Genomic DNA, 18790 nt, shown 5'->3' on the forward strand with positions numbered 1-18790 from the left:
GATATTGTTTTCGTATCGTTCTGGTCGTTTGGGGACCTCGACTGCTACATAAAGCATATGTAATGTTTTCAAAGATAAATTGAGTGACGGATGAAAGAGGTTAACAGTACAGAGTGGATTTGCTTCGAGGTCTGGCTTTGGGGTCAAGCATGTTTCATCTACTTCATTTTGGGAGCTTTTTTTTTAAATACTACAGCTGTATCTTGTCCTTTCAACGACTGTCAGGTCTGTTAAACCGTTTTAATGAAAGACACTACAACAAATTTCTTCAACTCAAACACATCTTTAATGCTCAATTTTCAGAGGACACTTTCTGACAAAAAGGTAACGTGTCTAGTATTCTTCTCCTTCTTCCTCCTCGCCTTCAGCATCAACTGAATCCACGCCAACTTCCTCGTAATCCTTCTCCAATGCAGCCAAATCTTCACGAGCCTCAGAGAACTCTCCTTCCTCCATACCCTCACCCACATACCAGTGGACAAAAGCACGCTTGGCGTACATCAGATCAAACTTGTGATCCAGACGGGCCCAGGCCTCAGCAATAGCTGTGGTGTTACTCAACATACACACAGCACGCTGAACCTTGGCCAGGTCACCGCCAGGAACAACAGTGGGAGGCTGGTAGTTGATTCCAACCTGAAAAATACAATGACATTTCACATCAGTTATTCTGGCCCACAACAGTACAACACTAAATATTGCCACACATGATACAAAGATTGTCTTAAAAGTTGACTGGTAATACAATGGACAGTGGACGAGAACTGTACAGTACAGTCAGGGAGTGGATGGGGAGGGGAAGATAAGAGTTACTCATGTTTTACGTAGTTCCAAAACAAACCTTGAAGCCAGTTGGACACCAGTCCACAAACTGAATGGTTCTCTTCGTCTTGATTGTTGCAATAGCTGCATTCACATCCTTGGGCACCACATCACCACGGTACAGCAGACAGCAGGCCATGTATTTGCCGTGACGTGGGTCACATTTAACCATCTGATTGGCTGGCTCAAAGCAAGCATTGGTGATTTCAGCAACACTCAACTGCTCATGGTAAGCTTTCTCAGCAGAGATAACAGGAGCATAGGTGGCCAGAGGGAAGTGAATACGTGGGTATGGCACCAAGTTGGTCTGCAGGAATAATAGAAATCACAAGTTAATTTTGTTACAACTGACATGTAACCAAAATTAAATATTGGAAAGAAGCTGCCAGTGCACCAAAATTAGTATCATAAGCTGATAAATACCTGAAACTCAGTCAAATCCACATTCAGGGCACCATCAAAACGGAGCGAAGCTGTGATGGAGGACACAATCTGACCAATCAGTCTGTTCAGGTTGGTGTAAGTTGGCCTCTCAATGTCCAAGTTGCGACGGCAGATGTCATAGATGGCTTCATTGTCCACCATGAAGGCACAGTCAGAGTGTTCCAAGGTGGTGTGAGTGGTCAGAATGGAGTTGTAAGGCTCCACAACAGCCGTTGCAATTTGTGGTGCTGGGTAGATTGAAAATTCCAGCTTGGATTTCTTTCCATAGTCGACAGACAGACGCTCCATAAGCAGAGATGTGAATCCAGAGCCAGTACCTCCACCAAAGGAATGGAAGATGAGAAAACCTTGCAGACCTGTGCACTGGTCAGCCTAACAAGACAGACAAACCAAAACATCAGTCACTGATTATGTAGTAAGACTACAACAAAACTCTTCTAAAGTTTGAAATTGGCTTACCAATTTTCGGATTCTGTCCAAGACAAGATCAATCATTTCCTTTCCAACAGTGTAGTGACCACGAGCATAGTTGTTAGCAGCATCTTCTTTGCCGGTCATCAGCTGTTCTGGGTGGAAAAGTTGTCTGTAGGTTCCAGTACGGACCTCATCTGGAAGTAAAATACTTAGTGAGAACTTTTACACATTTAAGATCTTGTAACAAATTAGTCAGTCACCCTTTATACCAAAAGGCTTCAAAGATTAATAACTAAGACAGAAAAAAAGATGAACTGGTATGAATGTGAAGAATGGAAATTTATGTGAAATATTCCATTCACTTTCTTTCAAGATCTCTCAACTGTTCCTCTTTCTACATATCCAGGTTTGCTCAAGCAGATTTGATGTTTACAGCAGCAGTAGGGAGTAGTTGCTATGGTCACACTTCTTGGACAACCACTGCTAATTAGCGTAATAATGTACCGCCAAACTCTTCAGACAAAATTCCCCAAAATAAACGATATTTAGAACGTAAGGCCATTGCATAAATATCATTTCTAGCTGGGAGTTTCGATCCAAATATCTTAAGAGTTAATAATTAATCGTAACGCGTTGTTACGCAACAATAAGGACAAAGGAAATCATACGACAGTCAAGCGAATGACGTTCGACGGTTGGAATTCTCGAAACTTCGCTTGCTTGAATAAAATCTGTCGATGACGCGCGATCGAAAGTCCGAAGAAACGTACTCTAAAAGCAATTCTGTTGTTTATGAAAGGCAAAAACCGAGAATAGAAGAAGTTTTTCGTTGTCTTACCGACGACTGTTGGTTCCAAGTCAACGAACACAGCGCGGGGAACGTGTTTTCCTGCTCCAGTCTCGCTGAAAAACGTGTTAAAGGAGTCGTCTCCTCCGCCGATAGTCTTGTCGCTTGGCATTTGGCCATCAGGCTGAATTCCATGCTCCAGGCAGTACAACTCCCAACAAGCGTTTCCAATCTGAACTCCGGCTTGGCCAACGTGGACTGAAATACATTCACGCTTGGGTAAAGAAGATAAAAGGAGGTTAACAGTTTGAAATTAGCAACTTAACTACATACAGTGGTAACTACGCGCGATTTGAAAGATAATATACACGCATTGGCTTTTCCATATTATATGGAAAGCGAAATGTTCATCACTAAAAGCGCGGTAGTCAATTATGGCTGATCACTGCAAAATTGCACAGTGACACGATTTTCAATATCGCAACCATTTAGCTAATCTATGGCGGTTAAACAAGAACTATACTTACCATCTTGATGTAGGATTATTAAACGAGCAGTCAAATACGTTTGTGGTTAAATTTGGGCTAGAGTCTTCACTCGTAAGGCGACGGCTTCGATAGAAGACAGTGACCGTTTGATTAATGCAGGGCAGTGGTTTTGCGCGCTTTTTATAGCTCATTTTCATGGCAACCGCGTGTTGACGGCTAAACCGGTTTTCGTAACAATAGGTTTTGCATAAATTTGCATAACAGTCTTAACTGAGGGAGGGAGAGAAAGGAGGAAAATATTTGTGAGAGGCAGCAGTGAAACCCGCCTGGACCGAAATAGACCAGCTAAATTTCTATGTTAAGTTGGAAGTAAGGGGCATCAAGCCCAAAACCTAGCCAAAATACAACTGTTATCTGTTTTGACTGTGTCTATCCCTCCCTCGGTAGCATCCAGTTATTTTACGGCGGAATTAAAAACCTGCTTCAACCGGTATTCAATTAAGGTGTTGTTGACAGTTTCGTTGGGTGTGTTACTATGGCTAGCATATATTTTAATAAATTACCGAAAGGGATTATTTTGTCGCTTAGAAACCACATGAGTGACGCGTGAAATGCAAGACGCGGCTAATAAATTTTGGGACAATACAACAATACCCAAGGAGTTTCTTTAAGTTCATTACCCATTCGGACAATATAATAAGTTGTCCTTCTCTGGATTTGTCGAATTACAGGCACGCAATTGCTCTCGCAAATTACCTCGCACGAGTGTTGTTGCAACTCACACTGCGATCAATTCGAAGTCAACATTACCGGTACATTCGCATCTCTCTCTAGAATTTTCTCTCCGTTCCCATCCCACGAGACAGAACTGTTGTTCGTTTTCATGTGATTTATTGAAATTCTTGAATCCAATACTGAACAGCCACCAAAGTTTTTTTCTCATCAGGGACAAGAGCTGCTAATTTTACATTTGTTCACAACGTTTGAGTTCAATCGCGTGCTTCGTTTGCAAACTAGCTCAGTGTGAATTTCAGCCGTCACTGTGGTGCGTGACATGAAGTTACGATCATGTTTGTCGAAAAAATATATATTAACTCGTGATTTTTAGCCATTTGAGAACTATACGTATAAGGAACAGTGTTATTGTCAATGTCTGATTATTCAGTACAGATAATCAGTCACCTAGATAACCCAAGTAAGTTCCAAATGTTATATGTACATTATTTTCCGGCCGGGTCTGCCTAATGTGCGAGCCAGCGAGCCATACGAGTCATGCGAGCCAGGGTGCGAGCCATGCGAGCCACGGTTTAAACATGGACAAAATATTTGATAAACAGGGATACTACATACCAAAACATCTGATAAGAAATATATAAATAACGCTGTATTTTTAAATATACATGATACGAGTTACACTAGCCACATGAAGCGACGGTTTTAATTTCTTAGATGATTCTAAAACGTAAATATATTTAAGTACGTGACTGTATCTATTTCGTGATATTTATTTATTTATTCATTTAGTTAGTTTTTTAAGATCTTGAATATTATTCTTTGAAAGGAGTGCAAATTTCGAAGAAAACCACCGTCGAAGGTACGTGTTGGTAGTAAAACGATTTATCCCATTGGCATGATCAAGGTTCAGATAACATCAATACGTATAGATTACATAACACTATCGAAGTCACGCCTTCTCTGTAGTCTTTAGAACGTAGTGGAGCTTTGTATTTTGTGTGTGCTCTTGTTATTGTTGCTGCTGCTCACAGCTTGTTCACAATTTCCCAACAATTTTAAAAATTACGGTAGAATTTTAGAGCCCCGATTTCTTTAAACCTTCTATTATTCGAAACAATCTTTTGGTCCCATTAGCTAAAGAGAGTCAAAAAAAGTTAGGAGAAATTTTCCCTCAGCCCTACATATCTCGAATCATTTTTCGTTTCTCTGGGAGGTTCGAGAAATCGGGAATCCATTGTATAAGTCAAACTGACTTACTCTCTTGACTATTTTTTGGGTTTATTTTATTTAGTTAGTTACGTACTAGCAAGGTGAGTGTCTCTCTATGCAGATTGTTGAAATATCTCGTTTTAAAAGTAGATAGGCATAGGTACGAGAAACTGGGTTTGAAAACGACCGAAAATGGCGGATCGAGCATGAATAAGTAGTACGGTACGATATATCTTATATACATACTAATTTTTTATTTTATTTAGTTTTTATTTTTCATTTTCCGTGGCTCGTATGACTCGCATGACTCGCATGGCTCGCACTGTGACTCGCATGGCTCGCTGGCTCGCATATTAGTAAAACTCTTTCCGGCCGCCATATTGGTGTACAATTGAGGTACTTGTGCGCAACATTTCGACGAATATATTCAGTTTGAGAAAACGCGCAGACCTAAAACTTAGAGAGGTTACTTCTTTATTTATCCTCTATAATATCGCGATTTCTTGGCTTCATCCGCTGGATGGTTTTCGATTTGATTTATTATTGCGTGACAGATTTAATTTATTGCACGCACCGTATGCAAATATGACACCCTGGGAACGAGGTTGATGACGGACCACTCGGACGGCCCGGACTGACTAGAGGAGCCTCGCCAGCAAGTTCTATGTTTCTATGTTTCTGGCTAAAATTTCTTCAAGCATTAATTTGCACAGACTACCGCAACAAAATAAAAGCATTGCACTGGATCCTTTCGTGGCAGGGGAACCAATCAACTATAATGAAGCAATAAAAAAGCAAGACAATTTGAACAGTGTAGCAACAGTAGCCCATCACCAAGCAAACTATATTTTAAATTGGCACGCCCTCTTCTCTCGAAGAGTTTACAAAAAAATGACTGTTTACAAATTTGAAATATGGCCCGTCACTCAGTCACCCCAGTGACGTCGTTATCCAGTTTATCACACATCACCACCGCAAAATAAACAGCTGAGATTACTTCGCTGATTTTCCCTACCTCCTACGCAGAGTCCCAGACGCTCTTTGGGCTCGCCACGCAATCTTTCCTACAGTGCGTGGCGAGCCACTAACTGCCATTCGGTAACACGCTATAACACCGAAATTATCATAACGATGTAAATACTAGCGCTCGGGTGATGATCGGTGATAGTTCGATAAAGAACAGGCCGGACCCAAGTACGACAGACAGGAGGAATCCCAGTACGCATCTACGTATATGCTGTCAGTTTTTTTCTTTTTTCCTTTTTTTTTTTGGCAGACTTCAGTTCTTAGGGAACGACACTGAAATCATGTTAGTTGAAGATCTCGTAGATTGTTCTTTTCCAAGGAAAACAGCCCGAGCACTCAAGAATATACTCCTATTAGGGCACAGAGAACACCTGGCGGCGAGAGCTTGAAAAGGACATTAAAAGGACTGGACACACATGGAAACAACTTGAAAGGATAGCTCAGGACAGAGGAGACTGGAGAGTTGTTACTGGTGGCCTATGCTCCGGGAGGAGTAAAGGGCCAAAGTAGGGCGCAGAGAACAGGTGCTTAGCAACTTCTCAGTGGGTCTGAAGTCTCTGGCTCTCAGTCCCTCCGCAGACTGTCTGAGAATCAGCCCAGTCACGCCCAGTCAGTACCGCTGTCTTTTTCCCAAAATTCATTGCACGACGACGGCGATGCCACAGCGTGGAGACAAGTTCGCGGCAACACTTGCCCAAACCTGCTAAAGTTTATGTTTCAAGCTTACCGCACCAGTTTTAACCCGTAGTTTCCCGTAGTTTTTAAACAAAATCAAATGAAACAAGCAAACGCTATTATTTCAATCCTCACTCGAGAGGCGACGTTACTACTTTTTCGATAGAGGAATTTTTTCAAATTTCCGGATTTCAGGAACGTTTTCGAAGCATAACTGTTTTTAAGAATGGTAAGAGTTCGAAACAAATCTTAAGTTGAAATATGATTTTTAAAGGAAGTCGTATCCTTGAAGTTAAAGCGGAAAATGTTATAGAATTCCACCATAATGAATGTTTCTCGATCTTACTTGGGATTTACAGATTTAGTATCAAAAACCCTGCTCTATAAAAACTACTCAAAAATCTGGTGGAACGACCTATTTGCAGTCCATAGTCCCATGCTCTAACCTTATTTCGCTTTTACTTTTTACACCGAATAAAGCGTGAATGTATTTCAGTCCACGTTGGCCAAGCCGGAGTTCAGATTGGAAACGCTTGCTGGGAGTTGTACTGCCTGGAGCATGGAATTCAGCCTGATGGCCAAATGCCGAGCGACAAGACTATCGGCGGAGGAGACGATTCCTTTAACACGTTTTTCAGCGAGACTGGAGCAGGAAAACACGTTCCTCGCGCCGTGTTCGTTGATTTAGAGCCAACAGTTGTCGGTGAGTGGACAAACAGATTCCGGCACTACTGAATTATAAACAAAAAAAAAACCGTTCTTGGTATGGTAAGGTTCCTTGCTCGTTTTATTAGGCTGATGAATTTTCTTGTCATAAAGAGTATTCGGTTTGAAACTGGCTGTCACATCGCTTCTCAGCTTTCAAGGCGATTAACTGTTCAGTGATGTTTTTACCCTTATAAATTAAAAAAAAAAAAAACTTTATTGACATTATCTTCACTTTGAAGATCGGTTCCAACCCACAAAATGACACTTCCTTGTTAATATTACTTCATATAGTATAGAACTACCACGTCACTCAGCCCGTTAAAGGCTTTACGAGTAAAAAATTCCTCAACGTTTTTCATTTTGTACCATATATATGCGAATGATCAATATGTATCTTTTTCGGTTTTAGCACATTGATTAGAACGAGGCATTGAAGTTGCAAACATAACTTAAATGACATGAACATCGCTCGAAACATCACCATTTCGTCACAAATAAATCCGAGTGATCGTTTATAATGGCATTATAAACTAACTGATTTTTAATTTTTTTTCAGACGAAGTTCGTTGTGGGACATACAGACAGCTGTTTCATCCAGACCAGCTGATGACTGGCAAAGAAGATGCCGCTAACAACTATGCTCGCGGGCACTACACCGTCGGAAAAAGTATTATCGACCAAGTCCTCGATAAAATAAGAAAACTGGTGAGTGTCTTGCCATTAAAGGTTTTTAATAGGACCACTGTTCCTTCATGAGCAGAAATATTGTAAAAAAATTGTTTTGGTTCATTTTTCAAAGGCTGACCAGTGTACTGGATTGCAAGGTTTTCTCATCTTCCATTCCTTTGGTGGTGGTACTGGCTCTGGATTCACATCTCTGCTTATGGAGCGTCTGTCTGTTGACTATGGAAAGAAATCCAAGCTGGAATTTTCCATCTACCCCGCGCCACAAATTGCAACGGCTGTTGTTGAGCCTTACAACTCCATTCTGACCACTCACACCACCTTGGAACACTCTGACTGTGCCTTCATGGTGGACAATGAGGCCATCTATGACATCTGCCGTCGCAACTTGGACATTGAGAGGCCAACTTACACCAACCTGAACAGACTGATTGGTCAGATTGTGTCCTCCATCACTGCTTCACTCCGTTTTGATGGCGCCTTGAATGTGGATTTGACTGAGTTTCAGGTACGTCAAGTACTGATAACAATATGTAGTGCTTCTATATGTATTGTTACTTTCCTTCAGTTTCAAAGCGCCTATATCCTTCGGAATGTATTCAAATGCTGCTTGAGTTACTTTTTGGTTTCACTGAGGTTTTGCAATTATCTTTGTTATACTTTGAATGCAGACCAACTTGGTGCCATACCCACGTATTCACTTCCCTCTGGCCACCTATGCTCCTGTCATCTCTGCTGAGAAAGCTTACCACGAGCAGTTGAGTGTTTCTGAAATAACCAATGCTTGCTTTGAGCCAGCCAATCAGATGGTTAAATGTGACCCACGTCACGGCAAATACATGGCCTGTTGTTTGCTGTTCCGTGGTGATGTGGTGCCCAAGGATGTGAATGCAGCTATTGCAACAATCAAGACCAAGAGGACCATTCAGTTTGTGGACTGGTGCCCAACTGGCTTTAAGGTTGGTCTTCCGTTGAAGGGAGCTAGCCACCATACACTCAGTCACATTTCGCGATGCTCAGAATAAAATTGTTTCCAGCGTTATGCAAGAAGTACGTCACATTTGCACCAGCAGAATGAGAAAAAATTACAAATGAAAAAATGTTTTGAATGTTCTAAATTTGTATTCATCTTTGACATCAAAAAGGCTACCAAAAATTTATTATGCTGCATTTATTTTTTTTTAGGTCGGAATTAACTACCAGCCTCCCACTGTTGTTCCTGGCGGTGACTTGGCCAAAGTTCAGCGTGCTGTGTGTATGTTGAGTAACACCACAGCCATTGCTGAGGCCTGGGCCCGTTTGGATCACAAGTTTGATCTGATGTACGCCAAGCGTGCTTTTGTCCACTGGTATGTGGGTGAGGGTATGGAGGAAGGAGAGTTCTCTGAGGCTCGTGAGGATTTGGCAGCATTGGAGAAGGATTACGAGGAAGTTGGTGTTGATTCTGCTGATGCAGATGGCGAGGAGGACGAAGAAGAAGAATATTAATTACCTACTCTACAGGGATTAAACGAGAAATTGAACTTAGAAAATTCAGCCTATTTGTTCTTGAAACGGCATCTTCTGGAAATGTTTGATTATATTAACTTATTCGCATAATTGTAGATCTATATGTAATGCAAAAACTAACCTACACATTTACTTGACAATGACATCCGACGATGTCGAAACGTCGTTTATTACTTTCGCTAATTTTTTTGTTGAAAATATATAACACAAAGTATAATTTTGAAAACCACCAGCGATTGTATGAAATTTAGCAGAATCTGAAAAGCTCCGGGTACCGTAACGATGACAACGACCATCTGACCTTGTTCTTAAATGATGTTTTCGGCATTAAAACCCTCGGTCTAAAATGGCAGCCCGTAGCTGATCTTGGGTTTTGAGCGAATATTAGGAAATGCTGGTGTATTTTATCAGTTATGCGACTATTTGAATGAAATATCCTCATTGTCCTGTTCTGTCACTTTTGTTCCTCTTAACATGTTGTGGAGCTTGGTTGTAAGATACTCGTAAGTGTTGTCGTTTAATTGCGGTTCCACCATAACATGAATTGACTGAAAGTAGTGCTCTCTCCCTGGATGGAATGCTAGTTCATCAGAGGTCACCTCGAGCATTTTTTAAGGGTGCCATAACAATTTTTCAGTACTTTGCAATGTTAAATCATCATTTAAAGGGGCTCCATCGCGGGGACCTTTTTTCTACAATTTCCAACTGCTGCTGAAACTGTATACCCCAGGCACGAAGTCGTACATAAAAAGTTCCTGGAAAACTTAGATAACGTTATAAGTAAATTTTGAAAGGAGAGCAAATGATCACAAGCTTTAAGGGACTTTTTTCAAAATACAAACCAGATTTTTAACGAACTGGGTTCAAACGTGAACCCAGAAGGTGAACCATATATTAAGGTTTGTCTTTAAGCTTTTGACTTTTTAAAGGTATGCCCTTTACGCTTCTTGCCTTTTCTTTGAGCCTTCGAGTCTTTTTCGTTGAGTTCAATAGTATATGTCACGAAACTGAATGAAACAAAAAAAGGAATATGGGTGAGAGATTTTAGGATGAACAATTTATAAAGGAAAAGAACGCGATTCTGTTCAGCCTCGCAAGAAAACACTCAATCTACGTCTGTATTGAGGGCGCGTCTCGCGTTCCCCTCTTGGCTTGAACCAAAAATCGAGACCTCTGTTAGTTCAGCATTGATCTCAGCTGTTGCTCTTTCTACGCATTTTCAAAAACTGTACCCTTATGGAACTTGAAAGCATGCACACAATCAAACGTTGAACCAAGATTTTCTGGTCCACCGATGACCGAAAACAGGGGGCTCAGAGGACGAGCCCGGAGTACGTATGACCGAAGTAGCCTGTAGTGAGGGCCCTGCATCAGATTTATGCGCAAATTAACTGTTTCAAAGAGAAGTCTCGTGCTGCTTCTTAAATCAAAATTTATTGCAAGCAAGTTTTCTTCCTGCTATCAATCACTCGAATGAGGCAGAATGAAACTGAATTTCTAAAATAAATTGTGATAATGCATTTTATGACAAAGCTCTTTTAGCCTAGATCCGGCTTTGCGCCGAAAATGAATCACGAGATTGGCGCGACTCCGATCCTGAATATAAAAGATCTGTGAGTTTTGACTTGTTTTTCCGGTACAGAAACCAAAGCTGGAATATCAATAATATTTTCTTTCCTCTTTCCTTTCATATTTAAACATGTGTAGGGCTGACACTGAATGTAATTTTTCAAAGGAATAACATTTCCTAAAAACACTGTTAAAAGATCCATCGCTCAAGCTTCATGGATAAAATTTTTAAGATAAAGATTTTCGTCTGTTTTCCATCTTAGATTTAATTGAAAGTAACAAGACTGTCTCCATTTCAATAAAATTGTCAAAACAGATCGGGGAACGCACAATAAAATTTTCATGAACATAAAATAGTATGGTTATTTAATGGAAACACACATCGTATTGACAGCGCTACAATCAACATGAGGTTTGACCCAAGCCAATGAAATGATCCAAAACAAATGTAATCTATGGCAACATGTGTAGTATCCAACTGATTATCTTTTCAATCTTTCTTAAATTATGTTAATTTTTCTATCATCATAAAGTACAACCATTAAGCTTGTGACACCTGCCGTGTGGAAGCAACATAATCGTCTCGCCTGGTTGATTGTGTTCATTCCCCTCCCTGTTCTTCGAAAGACGTTGCTGCTATTTCGAAGCTCGGACCTTTCCCGTAAACTCCGACCCTCAGTTTTGGGAAACAAAGTTAAAGTAATTCGAAAATGGTAAGTCTTTTTTCTGAATATTTTTCCAACCGGTTTGGCAATATTTCAAAGCGTTTTTGATCATTCAAGCCCGTTGATACGAAATTTATTCAAAATTACATCGAAGTCTCTGCTTCAGATTATTGCAAACGCCGAAATTTTCTTTTTTGAAGTTACCGCTATTTTTTTTTTTCAGCGTGAGTGTATTTCAGTCCACGTTGGCCAAGCCGGAGTTCAGATTGGAAACGCTTGTTGGGAGTTGTACTGCCTGGAGCATGGAATTCAGCCGGATGGCCAAATGCCGAGCGACAAAACTATCGGCGGAGGAGACGATTCCTTCAACACGTTTTTCAGCGAGACTGGAGCAGGAAAACACGTTCCTCGCGCTGTGTTCGTTGATTTAGAACCAACAGTTGTCGGTGAGAACTGCTTAGTACAACTCCCTTTTTGTTATGCAATCACTTATTTTAAATCTTTGAATGAAAACATTCAGGGCTTGTCAAAGTTTGGCGTTGCCCGTCGACTTGGCTCCCTCCCTTTCGTTCTTCAGTTTTTCCCGGCAATCAAATTAATAATGAATTGACTTCAACGAAAACATAATGATATTCATGCTAGGTCTGTTGATATGTCTTGAAATTAACATTGGACATTTTTCAGGTTTTTATTTGTAATGAAAAAAATGTAAAACTCGAAGAATTTTTCTTGACAAGGAATATATTTGATTTCATCAGATGAAGTTCGCACTGGCACATACCGGCAGCTGTTTCACCCAGAACAATTAATAACCGGCAAAGAGGATGCCGCTAACAACTATGCTCGCGGGCACTACACTGTTGGGAAGGAAATGATTGATCTTGTTTTGGACAAAATGAGGAAGTTGGTAAGTGCGCATGTCATCTGAAACTTGAATTTAACCCAGTCAGAACTCTAGAGTGTTATCCGCGGTGGAAAGCGCGGGAAAAAAGATCATTGTTTAAGAAATAGGAAAGGTGTACCGTGTTTCTACCGAGTTTTAGTTCAAATATACTAGCGTTCTATCATGAATGCCATTCACTGATTGGCTACGCTACTCGCTATCTATTTTGTTATAGATTGTGAGTAGCGTAGCAGTGCGCGCTTGTTAACCAACTGACGGCCGCTTCTTGGCGTTTTCAAGTTGTCTGTGAAGAGGATTTAGATAAAGTTTTGAACGACCAGTAGATTTATACTAAAACAATTGGATTTCTGTGCGTGATAGTTCACCACTAAATTTTCTTCGATTCTTATTGGTTTAAATTGATCACGTGACGCGATAGTGTTCGTCCGCGGAGAGACATTATCACCCCATAGTGCCCGTCCGAGGAAAATACCCGGATGGATAGTACTCGTCCGTGAAACTTTTTCTGTAAACAAGCGGGCTTATAGAAAATAAGCAATTGAAATTGTATTGTGGGGTTTTGTCGTTTTTTTTTTCTCAAATTTTACATTTGGCTTTCACGGCTTTCATCTAAAAAGTTGAAAATAATTCAATATGATTTTTGAACTAGCGCGCGGAAGAAAATTTAGTGGTAAACAATAAAGACAATAGAGTGTTTATGTCTCGGAACTATCGGTCTGACAGTTGCACCTTGAAAATTTTATGTTCGTAAAACTAGAATATTTGCCCCGAAGCTTCCAGGGCAAATATTTGTTCAAGTTTAAGAACATCAAATTTGCGCGGGGCAACTATCAGCCGATAGTTCCTCGACAGAAAAACCCTATTGTATTGTTTAAATCAAAATCGAGGGCGAATGATCTAATTGTTTAATAGAAATACGATTTTAAACCAATCAGCACGCGTATTTTCCTTGGGCTATTTTTTAATTTAATATATTACTGGTTTAGTGAAACTCGGTAGCTAATTGAAATAAAAATATAAGTAGGGATCAGGGAAAATACGCTCCAGGTTGTTATTCTGGCAAAACGTGCGGCTTATATGTTTTTGTATGCATTTAAGGCTGATCAATGCACTGGTTTGCAAGGTTTTCTCATCTTCCATTCCTTTGGTGGAGGTACGGGCTCTGGATTCACATCTCTGCTCATGGAGCGTCTGTCTGTTGACTATGGAAAGAAATCCAAGCTGGAATTTTCAATCTACCCCGCGCCGCAGGTCTCCACGGCTGTTGTTGAGCCTTACAACTCCATTCTGACCACTCACACCACCTTGGAACACTCTGACTGTGCCTTCATGGTGGACAATGAGGCCATCTATGACATCTGCCGTCGTAACCTGGACATCGAGAGGCCAACTTATACCAACCTGAACAGACTGATTGGTCAGATTGTGTCCTCCATCACAGCTTCGCTCCGTTTTGATGGTGCTCTGAATGTTGACTTGACTGAGTTTCAGGTAGGGAACCATTTGGTCGGCGAGTATAACGTACTTGCGTGATATGAGTGGAATTCCCTTGACCTATAAGTAATATTTAGTGAGGTCGATTCTTTCTTTGTTGATATACATCAAATTTTTTCAAAAGTTTATCAGGTAAGTTATTATTTTAATAAATGGTTTTAGTCTTAGAGAGATGACTATTCTGAGGAATTGCTAGTTCTTGGTGAGTTCAGCATCCTCAATAAAGTGTTAAACATAGACTAAAGGTTCTAATTAGAAATACGGGTGTCTCTATCTACAAGCCCAGCTTAGTGATTTGTCTGCTCCTATGGTATGTGTTAGATGTTGTCTGATTACAGAAAAGGTCTAAGCGTATTAGCGGCATTTTTCGGGGGGAATGCCTAAAAGCAAATACAACTCAAAGCCGGATACCAGTCAGTGGTTGATCATCAGTGGATAATTCACAATTATTCCACGAACGCGCGTTGGATATGAGATGGTAGATGGCCAACGAGTAGCGTAGCACCAAGTTGGCTATGATCATCTCATATTCAACAAGCGTGAGTGGAATAATTCATTTAAAACAACCCCAAATTATAGAAAACCTAAATAAAAATGAAAGCCCGCTAAAAAAATCACCATATTTGCTTACCATATTTGTAGAGCATGGTATAATGGCTCATAACATGGCTAAGCCAATGAAAACTCTCGAACTGCATTATCTAATGATCCAGTTTTTAATAATAACCATTACGCGTCTTACTCAGAACATGAGCGATAATAAATAAGGCGACAGTGAGAAAAGTTTTACTTTAAATACCAAACAAACGTGAAAAATTTATCATTCCTGTAATCAACAGACTAACTTGGTGCCATACCCACGTATTCACTTCCCTCTGGCCACCTATGCTCCTGTTATCTCTGCTGAGAAAGCTTACCACGAGCAGTTGACTGTCGCAGAGATTACAAACATGTGTTTTGAGCCAGCCAATCAGATGGTTAAATGTGACCCACGTCACGGCAAATACATGGCCTGTTGTTTGCTGTTCCGTGGTGATGTGGTACCCAAGGATGTGAATGCAGCTATTGCAACAATCAAGACCAAGAGAACCATTCAGTTTGTGGACTGGTGTCCAACTGGCTTCAAGGTTGGTATCAAAATTTGTGTGGAGTAAAATCAGCCCTGATCATGTTCCCATCAGTTCCCCCGAAGTTCCTTGTTGTTCAGGCGTCAGTCATGGTTTATTTCACGATCATTTGGTATGAAAATGAATATCTGCATAATCTTTCTGAACGGTACAGGGTAGTGTTCAGCTGTGGTGTGAACAATTTAAATTGACAAATTTAATGATTGCGTTTTTTTAGGTTGGAATCAACTACCAGCCTCCTACAGTTGTTCCTGGCGGTGACCTGGCCAAGGTTCAGCGTGCTGTGTGTATGTTGAGTAACACCACAGCTATTGCTGAGGCCTGGGCCCGTTTGGATCACAAGTTTGATCTGATGTACGCCAAGCGTGCTTTTGTCCACTGGTATGTGGGTGAGGGTATGGAGGAAGGAGAGTTCTCTGAGGCTCGTGAAGATTTGGCAGCGTTGGAGAAGGATTACGAGGAAGTTGGCGTGGATTCTGCTGCAGCGGAAGGCGACGAGGAGGAAGAAGGAGAGGAATATTAGAAACTGTCATAAGTGAAGTTCAGTTGTTTGTCGAGTCTTTAATTCCAGACATACCGTGAAACATGGAATAAATAAAGGATTTGAAACGGATACTGTGTATTCCATCGTTTTGTTAACTTTGGGCTCCGGGGATCAGAAATAATTTCATCCAATAAGAACACTGCAATAAACCAATGAATAAAGAATCTGAGCCAAAAAACACATGTAGTATCAGCAGCTCGGTAGGAACTCCCATATAAAATGGACGGGGGTGTTCGTCGTACCTTTTAGGGGTTAAAAAAAAGCGGTTTTCATAGCTCTTAGGGTGCTCAGCCTCAAAAGGTCCACAGTGGCAGCTTTTGCGATACCTTCTTGGGTATTGAGCCGAAAAAATATGAACGGAGATACTTGAAAATGAACTGAATTTTAATTTTGTTTCAGAATTGGTACTTCTTAGGGATGAAAAAAATTTCAAACCACTCCCGCAAATCTTGGTACCTCTTATCGGTTCTTTTCAAAATTTCCAACGAGCACTGTACTCCTGTCCTGAGGGAGTACCCCTGAGATCAGCAGTCGGCAGAATCAGTGTTTGGCTGGGACCAGTGACGGTGAACCAGGGACTCCTGCGGTGAACCGATCTAATAATGGGAAAGAGTTTGGACTGCTCGTATAGAAAAGTGCCAGTTTAACTTCTTTAACTCGAAAACTGAAAATTATTGCAGAAGTACATCTTGGTTCCACCTTGGGTGAATTGATGCTGATTGTTCTCGCTTCTTGACAGATGGGATCTTTATAGGAGAATTCATGCTGACGTCATTGTTTACAATTTTGCTCATTTGCATACAGCTTTGCCTACAGAAGGAAACATGTTAGATATGAATTGACTCCAGGCAGCTAAAGAGCTAAAGAAACTTAACACATGGTGAAATGTTTAGCTCTTTGGGTGTAATATTCAAGGAGATATTGTCTTTCAAAAACTGCAAAATTTCTTGGTGGCAAAAGCGCTCATGAGCTCATACATTCTTTGTCAAATTTTTTTGTACAAAAAGTATTCAATACATCAGGCTCATATTCATTGGCAGACTTCATCGTACTATGCCCTTTTAATATTGAGAACTGATTTACTTGTAGCTCCATCAGAAACTGAATTGCTTATGCTAATGAGGCAAATATTGTAAACAAGATATTCCCCCATATATACGGGTTGAACTTAGGCGGGAGAAGAAATAACTTTAAATGAAGAATTCAATTTCGCAACCAATCCCACGGCTCAGATGCAAGAAAATTGTGGTTAAGTGCGCCTAAATGTATTTTTAATAAACACGTACTAAGACCAGGAACGCACTGGAATGGTTTGAAACACTCCTGATCAGAACTCTAGCGATAAGTAAGTACAAATATAGTTTTTCATTTTTCAACGAGGCGTGTAGCGTTGGATTGGTCATAATCATGTCATATCAACAAGCGCGAGTAAAATAATGTTTTCAGTCATTAAAAATACCCCCGAAATATAGAAAAATGAAATAAAATGAAAGTAAAAACGCCACATAAAACTACGCAAACACTTTCCATATTTGTAAAGCATGGTATAAATAAACAATAGCCTCCATTTTGCGCGAAAATATGCTAGGATATTTGTCCGCGGACATTATCTGTTCCGAGAAGCGAACAGTTTTCCGAGAGCGTAGCTCGAGGAGAACTGTGAGCTTTGAGGAACAGATAATGTCCAAGGACAAATATCCGAGCATATTTTCTCCCCAAATGGAGGCTATTGTGTTTATTACTCTTCAAATCTCTTTCGCAACGCGCGAAGTTTTGAAAATTGGGGGATATTCTCGGATATTCCCCAGTTTTAGCTGGTGAATATTCGGTCAATATACCATGTTGTGCGCGGTACGAATCACGTTTGTGACCCTTTACAATAAAAAATGGCCAGGGGCTCTGTATACACTGCTTGTCAGTCGGACAGGTAGGAGGAGGTTTTTTTTAAATAGGCAGTTGTAACGGGTTTTAATGCCCGTTGCGGTTGCCGTTGTATAGAGGTTAAAATAAGAGAATCGAGTAAGGACCAAACAAAGTGGCCGTTGTAGCGAGGTTTGCCGTTGTTGAGAGGTGGCCGTTTATAGTGACGCTTCGACTGATAACATAATTAAATGCAAATTCCTAACCCTAAACCCTAACCCTAAGATTTTTTCCTTTTTCCACCCTACCCCTTTGCGTTTTCGCTAATTTAATCTTCCGCGGTTTTTGTTTCGCATGCGCGCTCTTGCCTCGTCCTCAGTCGTCTTTTCACTATCTCATAAAGCGCGTGCGGAACGGGGCGAGGTGGGAGCGCAAGGTGAGATGGGTAAGGAGAAAGCGAGAGAGGTAGACGTCGTTTTCTCCCCTTCTTCCCTTCCCATCTCCCCTCACTCACCACGTGTATGAAGACGACTGGCGACGAGTAAGGTCAGTAAGTGCGCACTCAACCATCTTGCGAGAAACCGACTACATATCTTATTAGATGTTTTGGTGTGTAGTATCGCTGTATATTTCTACGAGTTGTGCCGTATTTTGACGAGCCCTTAGGGCAAGTCAAAATACGAACAACGAGTGCAAATATAAAGCGATACATCACACCAAAACATCTAATAAGAGATTTATTATCCAACTGCTGTAGTCGATAAATTTATCAGTGAAAGGGGGAGAGTGTGACAGTTTTGCGTGCGCGCGCCGACCTGTACGGCAAACAGGTTTTCTACTGTACAAATAACTGTACAATATCGCTGTATATTTGTACTGTTATTTGGACGGTATTCACTGCAGCTGGATAATAAAAGTTATGAAGGGTTATACAAATTAAACTACCAAGGTTAAAATAATAATATTCCCACCGAAAAAAGTTATTTTTGGTTAATTTCAAACGAGTAACAATGGATAGAGCCTTTTGTAAGTTGTCAGTTAAATTTTCGGACATTTGTCAGTTGTCAGTTATTTTTTCGTCATTTGTCGGTTGTCAGTAAACTCCATCCAGACCTTCCTTTATAGA

General features: G+C 40.7%; 3 protein-coding genes across 4 annotated transcripts; 2 read left to right on the forward strand and 1 right to left on the reverse strand.

The window, feature by feature from the left end:
• Positions 1 to 263: 263 nt before the first annotated feature.
• On the reverse strand, positions 264 to 3113 carry LOC145463680 (tubulin alpha-1D chain). Its single transcript, XM_081447456.1, has 6 exons — positions 2995 to 3113; positions 2519 to 2741; positions 1726 to 1874; positions 1246 to 1638; positions 842 to 1129; positions 264 to 636 (listed from the first exon to the last, which is right to left on the reverse strand). Exons 1-6 carry the CDS (start codon positions 2995 to 2997, stop codon positions 334 to 336), a joined length of 1359 nt encoding a protein of 452 aa, XP_081303582.1. The 5' UTR covers positions 2998 to 3113; the 3' UTR covers positions 264 to 333.
• Positions 3114 to 5071: 1958 nt separating this feature from the next.
• LOC145462980 (tubulin alpha-1 chain-like) lies at positions 5072 to 10268 on the forward strand. Of its 2 annotated transcripts, none has more exons than XM_081446671.1 (6): positions 5072 to 6431; positions 7081 to 7303; positions 7865 to 8013; positions 8108 to 8500; positions 8664 to 8951; positions 9178 to 10266. In XM_081446671.1, the coding sequence occupies exons 2-6, from the start codon at positions 7183 to 7185 to the stop codon at positions 9478 to 9480; spliced, it is 1254 nt and encodes a 417-aa protein (XP_081302797.1). In that variant the 5' UTR covers positions 5072 to 6431; positions 7081 to 7182; the 3' UTR covers positions 9481 to 10266. The 2 variants fall into 2 exon arrangements, with proteins under 2 accessions (XP_081302797.1, XP_081302796.1); XM_081446670.1 differs by lacking the exon at positions 5072 to 6431 and adding an exon at positions 6801 to 6829 and having other exon boundaries at positions 9178 to 10268.
• A 1261-nt stretch (positions 10269 to 11529) lies between these two features.
• Positions 11530 to 16310, forward strand: LOC145462916 (tubulin alpha-1A chain-like). The gene is made up of 6 exons (XM_081446584.1): positions 11530 to 11783; positions 11959 to 12181; positions 12494 to 12642; positions 13738 to 14130; positions 14973 to 15260; positions 15478 to 16310. The coding sequence occupies exons 1-6, from the start codon at positions 11781 to 11783 to the stop codon at positions 15781 to 15783; spliced, it is 1362 nt and encodes a 453-aa protein (XP_081302710.1). The 5' UTR covers positions 11530 to 11780; the 3' UTR covers positions 15784 to 16310.
• Positions 16311 to 18790: the final 2480 nt, after the last annotated feature.

The sequence above is a fragment of the Orbicella franksi genome, chromosome 12, assembly GCF_964199315.1.
Source record: "Orbicella franksi chromosome 12, jaOrbFran1.1, whole genome shotgun sequence".
NCBI classification, from domain to species: domain Eukaryota; kingdom Metazoa; phylum Cnidaria; class Anthozoa; order Scleractinia; family Merulinidae; genus Orbicella; species Orbicella franksi.